General features: G+C 33.1%; 1 protein-coding gene across 1 annotated transcript; it reads left to right on the top strand.

Annotated features, from left to right (window-relative positions):
- Positions 1 to 860: 860 nt before the first annotated feature.
- Positions 861 to 7076, top strand: Chro.50043 (hypothetical protein). The annotated part of the gene is made up of 1 exon (XM_660792.1): positions 861 to 7076. One exon carries the CDS (start codon positions 861 to 863, stop codon positions 7074 to 7076), a length of 6216 nt encoding a protein of 2071 aa, XP_665884.1.
- The last annotated feature ends 817 nt before the right edge of the window (positions 7077 to 7893 follow it).

The following is a 7893-nucleotide window of genomic DNA, read 5'->3' as shown; positions in this document are numbered from 1 at the left end:
TGGGGGGAAAGACCCCTTTTCCAAATTTTTCCGGGTTAACCCCCCCCATTTTTTTTTTTTTTAAAAAAACCCCCCACAACCAAAATAATCCCTTGGGCAACCTCCCCTTAATGCCATTTTCCCCTTTTTACTTTTCAAAATTTTTTATTTTTTTTCTCAAAATAGGGGGTCCAACTTTAACCCAATTATTCCCCCCTTCATAAGTCCCCTAAATTATTAATATTATGGGGGTCAAGTTAGCCTAAATCTAAATACCCGTCAAAAACGACTTACTCCCAACCACAAGAATTTCCTCCCTGTGAGCTCATAGAAGATCCAGAAATTCCCACTAAATTCTCTGTCATATTAATATATCTTCAGAAAAATTCAAGGTTCTTTTTATGGAGAGAATTTCTATACAAATTTTCTAAATTTCAAACCTTGAACAATTTTTGCTATGCTTTTTAGATTTTTTTTTTTTAATATTATTCCCGTGATTTTGCCGCCAACATTTTATGACATGATATATTTATTAAATAATTAATACCGGTAACCGGGTAAATATTAAGTCAGGGCAGGAAAAATTGAAAAAATAATCAAGAAAAAAGAAATTTGATAAAAATCGGAATTTTACGTAGAAAATTTACAGGTTTTGTGAAATTTAGCTTTCTTTTAGTACATTAGACGGAATTATTGGTACAGCCTAAAGGTTTTGGAAGAAATACTATAAGAAAACTTAAAGCTTCATATTTTGAAAGAAACTTGGTTAATATATATAAATAAATTAACAGATAATATGAAAAAGTTATTTTAAATTGATGTTGGATTAGAAAAATAACAACTAAAGGTTTAGTTTGAGACGACTTGAAAAAGGTTTCAAAATGAAAACCAGGGACCAAAAGCCTAGCAGAAACAGTAAATCTGGAATCCAAGCTTTAAACTTGGAGAAGGAAGCAGCTGGCTTGGAAATTAATCACAAAGAAAATGACTCAGAAGAGCGGAGAGTGACTAGATCTATGAGAAAGAGTGGAGAAAAGGTGGTTTTTTTGAATTCCAATGCTAATCAGGATACAGGGAATAAGTATGTCACTACTGACATAGGGGTCAAACAGTCTCACATTCAGACGGATGGAAACTCTACTCATATTCAGGAACATGAAACAGCTACTACTGTTGCTGTTACTACTATTAATGATTCAAAGAATAGCCTCAATAATCCTGCTCAGGTTACATCCAATTCTTCTGTGAAACGAAAAAATAAGAAAGTTTTACGTAAATCGAAGAGAGGCCGACATAAGAATAAGTCAAAATACAAGATTGAATCAACCTCTCTTGGTAAGGATGGTGATCAAATTGGCTCACAGGCACGAAACTTTGATAATAGAACAGGAAAGGACACGTATTCTGTGAGTGAACTGGATATGGATATAACCTCTGTAACATTAATTAACGAAAACTCTACAAATACTCCAACTTCTACAAGTGGATCTTCAAGAATGGCTAAAATTGGTTGGAGTAGGTTTGACTCCTTTTTTAGAAAGATTCCAATGGGGGCTAAAAAGGATATTATTTTAAAAACCATTCCATCAAATCCAGTACAAAGAAAACCAATCATCCAAGAGTTGACTACTCTTGAACAGACTCTTTTTACAGACCCCCCATGGGGAAAGATAGGGAGAGCTACTCCCTATGTTAACAAGGCAAGCCTTTCATTACCACCAATATATATGAAAAGTTGTAGTTTGGATGCTATTGTTGACCTTGTTTCCAAATCAATTCTCAAGAGTAGAGGTGGAAATCCATCAAAGATGCCTCCAGAAATTCAGAAACCTTATTTTCTTTTATTTAAGCTCCCTAGATCTCTTTCTTTAGTTGCTTTGGAGCCAAAGTCGCCATTAGAACTTGGTATTTCAGAATATGATTATCTTGAAACAGATTCCGTTACCCATGATCATCACATATTTCCTACAAATGCTTTCCCAGAAATAAAGTCAGCAAATACGAATCTTCATATTCAGCAAAGTCAAGAACCACATACATTTTCTCATATTTCTACAACAGATATTCAAAATCTAAAACTTCAATTTCCTGATATTCTGGATCATTTTAATGTTAAATGGGATATTCTCCAAACTCTTGATCTATCTTATTATCAATTCAAGTATATCGAGAGATATCTTCATGATGTTTTCTTTAACTATGATCAAAGCCACAAGAAGGTATTCTTTACTCCTGCTAAAATCAACAATAAACAAGATTTGTATACAGTTAACATATTTGAGAAGATAAAGAGTAACTTGAATGAACTTAATTCATTAGTTAACTTAAATGTATCTAATCAAATAAAATCTCAAAATACCGTTCAAGAAGAAATTGACAATAATATGTTTTTAATTCAACAATCAACTAATAATGGCCAAATTGATCTTGAAAATCTTATTGATGAGTTCAATATTATGAATAATCCTTGTGGAAGAAATTTATCTGAAACAACTAACACAAATATTAATACCAATAATATTAACAACTCTTCAACTCCAGTAATAGGAACAATTATAGGATCAAGTCCTTCATTACAGAATCAGAATACATTAGAGACTCCCTTATATAGGGAAGATGTATGGGGAACTTACAGAAGTTATGATCCTATTTACTGGTGGGTTGATTTTGTCCTACAATCAAACAATCCTTGTATTTCAACATATTCTGACCAAAAGGTTTACCTTCATAAGAATGGCTTGAGTTATATAGATGCTCCCAGTTGTGTTGAATTAGGAGGGTTATATTGGTTAGATCCTTATAAGCCTATAAAACTTACTAGGGAAGTTAAAGATAAGGATAGATTCAACATTAATGCACAAAATTTAGAAGAAGACAAGAAAAATATTGAAGATACTGATTCTGTCCATCAAGAAGACCTTAAACAAGAATCTGATACACTTTTTATTCATCCATATATGATGAATGATTTTGTTGATCATAAAGATTTTAATTTTGTTGAAGCAAATCTGGAAAGATTTCTTCCAATATATAATGAAATTATTGACTCTATTGCTAATCTTAGATTGAAGATCCAGAACAGAATTATATATGAAAACGAGAATAATGTTAGAATTACTGATATTCCTTTCATTTGGATGAATGTGGTACAAAGATACCAAATTGTTAATTCTTGGAACAAATTAAAGTTTTTCCTGGTTAATGGTTATAAGGACTTATATCCAGCATTTCTTAGACAAGCTGATGCATCTAAAAAGATGGAATCAGATCAAAATCAAAATAAAGATCTTGAGATAAAACCTAAGGATGAAAAGAAGACCAAATTATCCAAATTTGATGCTTTATTAGAGTCTAAAGAAAAGAACATGCACTTAACAAATGTCTGTTCTGTCTGTTTTAACTGGGAAACTGATACTTTAAAACCATTTGTTGAATGTGTAAGATGTGGAGTAGTTTCTCATGTAGCCTGTTATGGAGTCAATATTCCACTAAATGAACTTCTTGACTTTTATGGTTGGCTTTGTGATCGATGTGAATTTGAGAAGAAATTTCTAGGTACCCAGTATCTTATAGCTTTCAATCCAGGAAGTATTTCTTGTGCCTTATGTTCTCATTCAGGAGGAGCAATGAAAAGAACCAATAAGGATGGAATTTGGGTCCATCTTGTATGTGCTATTTGGCACTTACCTTTGGTTACATGCGAAGATTGGAAGAATCTGAGTAACTGGAATGTCGATAGAGTTAAAAGGAGTTGGACAAACAAAAGAATAGGAAAGGAAAACAATTCATCTCATGTACTTAGTCTCGGTAAAAATGGTACATCTAGCTCTAGTATTGATATTTCAGGGACAGGGACAGGGACAGGGACAGGAGCAGTAGCAGGTACGGGAGCTTCAGGAGTTCCTGACTTTGGACAAAGATCCACTTCTTCAGTATTTTCGAATCATACAGATTCAGGGAAACTATCGAAACTCGAGTCAATTAACTCAGATTCTGGGACTATTGAAGATGAGGGAAGAAATTTGACCCCAATTCAGAATCAAAATCAGAATCTATCTCTACCTCAGGAAGAATCCTTTGAAAATAGCTTTACTGGACCTCAACCCATCTTAGATTTGGATCATGAAACTCTTAACAATGGTTCTCCAAGATGCGTATTTTGTAGAAATGACAATACTTTTGGACTTGTTGGATGTGATCATGAGAATTGTATACAACTTTTCCATCCAATTTGTGCCTGGCTTAACGGAGTACAGATTGAGGTTGACTGTGATCCATGTTATTCCAGAGGAGAAACTTTGGTTGGATATATTCAAGGATGGAGAAATGTTCAGGATGAGGCTCTACAACTTGTTAATATACGTTGCTTTTGTTTGTCTCATATCAGGAACAAGGGTAATATCACTAGAGATCTTGATGAAGAGGTGAATCTACGTAAGAAAAGATACATTAATAGAGATATGTTCCCTGATTTATTTAGTAGCAAGTATAATCAAAAATCTAGCAGAAGCTCACAAATTGGAGTTATTCAACGATCTAGAACTAGATCTATTTCTAGATCAAAGTCTTGGGATGTTACAAGTCCAAACATGACCAAAAAGACTTCATGTGAGATCTTTAAACAAAACCAAATATATTATTGCAATGCTCTAAACCCCGATAAATATGACAGAGATATTTGTAGTGTCTGTCTTAAATATGACTCAACAGATTTTCCTTCGAAAAGAAAAGTTCCTTTGGATACTAATAATGGTATAGTACGAATATCAAGCTCTGAAGAGGAATGTCATGATTCTAACTTTAGCATTATTTTACCAGAGAGAACTATATCTGATAATGAAGGAGAAGAAGAAGAAGAAATACTTGCTTCTAATATATTAGTGAGCTGCAAATGCTGTGGATTAACTGTACATTGGAGTTGCTATGGATTAGGAGAGAAAATGGAAAGCATTAATGACTTTGCATGTCAGGCTTGTATTAAAGGAGTTAGACCCGAAAACACATCCTGTATTCTATGTCCAAGACGAGGAGGTGCACTTATTGAGGCTCAGGGAATACCTCAAAACCACACTGGAAGACCAGGAGAAAAAACTCAATTTGTACATATTATCTGTTCCTTATATACTCCAGGAATCTATAGGCTTGCATGTGGACAAGTTTATGGAGCAGCAAATTACTTAGGAATGACATCTTTGGTTAAATTACAAAAGGATGGAACTATAAGTAAAAATAAGGGAACATTTGTGAGAAGATTTGGAGGTATTGAAGGATCTGTACAACAATTTCCTTTTAGAGATATAAGAAACGAGGAACAGTTCATCTTGGAGCAATTTTCAGATCAAGACACTTTAGAGATTCCAAGCGTATATTGTTGTATATGTAAAAGCAGTTATGGAGTAAATTTGGCCTGTAATCATCCTGGTTGTACAAGAACAGCCCATCCTCTTTGTTTGAAGTTATATGGATGTTATATGGAAACAATTGCTGAAATAGATGAACCCATACAAATGAATGATATGCTTTTAGATAGTTCAATTTCAGGAAACCAAGGATTATATAGGAACCAATCTAATGGAGGAACTTCTAATGTATTGTATGTTTCTCCAAATTGCCAACCTCCAAATTTGGATAATAGTACAATAAGAGGGTCAGAAATAAGAGAGAACTATTTTTCTCAGAAAGTTTTTTGTCCAGAACATGGAAAACAAATGGGAAAGCTAAATCCTGGTGGAAAGTTATTACATTCAACTTTATCATCTTTGAAGATTGTAAGTAAAATCTTAGGAGATCTTGGTCATTCTGAGAGACTTAAAAGACAACTTTTCACAACACAATTGGATATAATGAATAAAGAAAATCCGATTTTCTCACCTCTAATGATAAGAAATATCAATGCTTTAAGGATTTATTGGGATTACTATTCAAGAGGGATTCTACAAGAGTCTGTTAAGATAAGAAATGGAACAATAAACAAATTCAAGGATAACCCTAAGAATGGAATTCTAATAAAGCCTTTAATTTCTCAAGGTGAATCATTTATTTCAGGTAATTATAAGTCGCCAAAAAAGGTTCAACAACAATCCAATTCTGTCTTACAATACAATCAAACAACTCCTTATTCATCTTCTGGTGCTCCTATTAAAGCTACAAGCCTTAAAAGAACAAGATCATCGGGAGAAGCTACAGAGGTTCCTTCTCTGGAAGATGCAATTAAAGAGGCTAGAAAACAGAGAGAAATTTATAAGAAAGAATTAGTGGCTTCGGGAATAGTTGTAAAGAAGAGACCACCTCCAAATAGAAGTCCAGCAATCCCTTTCTCTAGACTGACAGATGCTGAACTTAAGGAAAGTGCTTTGAACTGTTTAAGAGCTATAGGTAGTTCGTCAAGATTAGCTATGAGCCTTATGACTACAGGATATAACAATAGCTCTGAATCTAATAACGGGCAAATGAACATAACAGAGAACGGTTCTCAATTCCAATCAAATGGAGATCCATCTCAAGCTTCCACATTAACTACTGGTGTTCCAACGATTAGATCTTTTTGTATTAAGCAGCATAGGCATGATTGCTTCAGAAGGAGGCTTGCAGAATTCATTATTTATCCTCCACCAGTAATGGACCACAGAAGAAAAGCTTTAAGAAGTCTTACTCGTCAACTTAAACAATATGGAGTCACAGCTGAAGAACTGATGGCAAGTGATACTCCTCTCCCTTTAATCAAGTCAAAACCACCATCTCAACATCATTTTAATCAAGGGGTTATAGAACCTGTTCCTAGTCACTCCAATATTAATTCTTCAGTAGAAAATTTCGGAGTCCCAGTTAACACAAGAACTACGACTACTACTACTATTACTAAAATGAATACAAACAATATGTCATCCATTACTTTTAATTCCACCATCGATCATAACAATTCAGAATTGGCAGCTCAAACAATGGTTGCTACTCCTTCCTCTACTATTAGCTACAATAACAATAATATGAATAATACATTTATTCCAGCCAATGAAAATGCTACTGAACAAGTTCATGATCAAGAAAAGCTATCACATACTGTAAATCCACAATCTGAACACAATTTATACTTTTAGTATTTAAACAAGTCTACAATTCATATAATGCCTTTATTTTTGGCATTTGTATCACTTAATTTTCATGAAATGGTTTTTTTTTGACCATTTCAGACTTTTTATTAGAACAGTTTTAATTAATTATTTAAAAATGATCACTGCTCGACTTTATTACTTTACAGCTATTTATTTCTTTGATTGTTTTTCCACTTATTTATATAAAATTGTGTATGGCGGCCAACTTCACTATGGCGCCAAAATGACATTTTATTTTGGCTAATTTACGCAAGGGAATAAGAAATTAGTAAATATATTAAGCATTTTACTTATAGTGAGGAAATTTGTGGTGAAAGAAAGAAGATAGCTATTTAATACTCTTTTATGTGTGAATGAGAAGATGATTTGGATACTTTTCACGATTTTAAAGCTTATTTTTGCAGTTTCCCCAATGCTCTGTATAGCATTTATTTTTATTTTGAATAATGGAAGGGAAAATGATTCATCTTTGGCAAAAAAACCAGATTTTTCGATTGAATTAGATTAGGGGTTTCTGAAATGTATGAGACACTAAAGTTCTAATTTTAATTATTAGCATTCAACTAAACTAACAGGATTTCGAATATTGTATAGATGTTTAGAATTTTAGAAAAATACTAATTATAGTATTAAATAACTTTTTTTTTTTCTTTTTTTTGTGGTCTAAACCTTTTCTATATGAAAACTGAATTAATTGACCAAGCAGGTTCTTTTTTCAGTGACTTTTTTTATCAATAGAATGAACAAGAAATTCCAATAGAACTAAACTGCAAGTTCACGAGTGTTTTGGCGCCATAGCGAT

The sequence above is a fragment of the Cryptosporidium hominis genome (assembly GCF_000006425.1).
Source record: "Cryptosporidium hominis TU502 chromosome 5 CHRO015015, whole genome shotgun sequence".
Classification (NCBI taxonomy): domain Eukaryota; phylum Apicomplexa; class Conoidasida; order Eucoccidiorida; family Cryptosporidiidae; genus Cryptosporidium; species Cryptosporidium hominis.
Note: the sequence above shows the minus strand (reverse complement) of the source record. Positions and strands in the feature narration are given on the sequence as shown.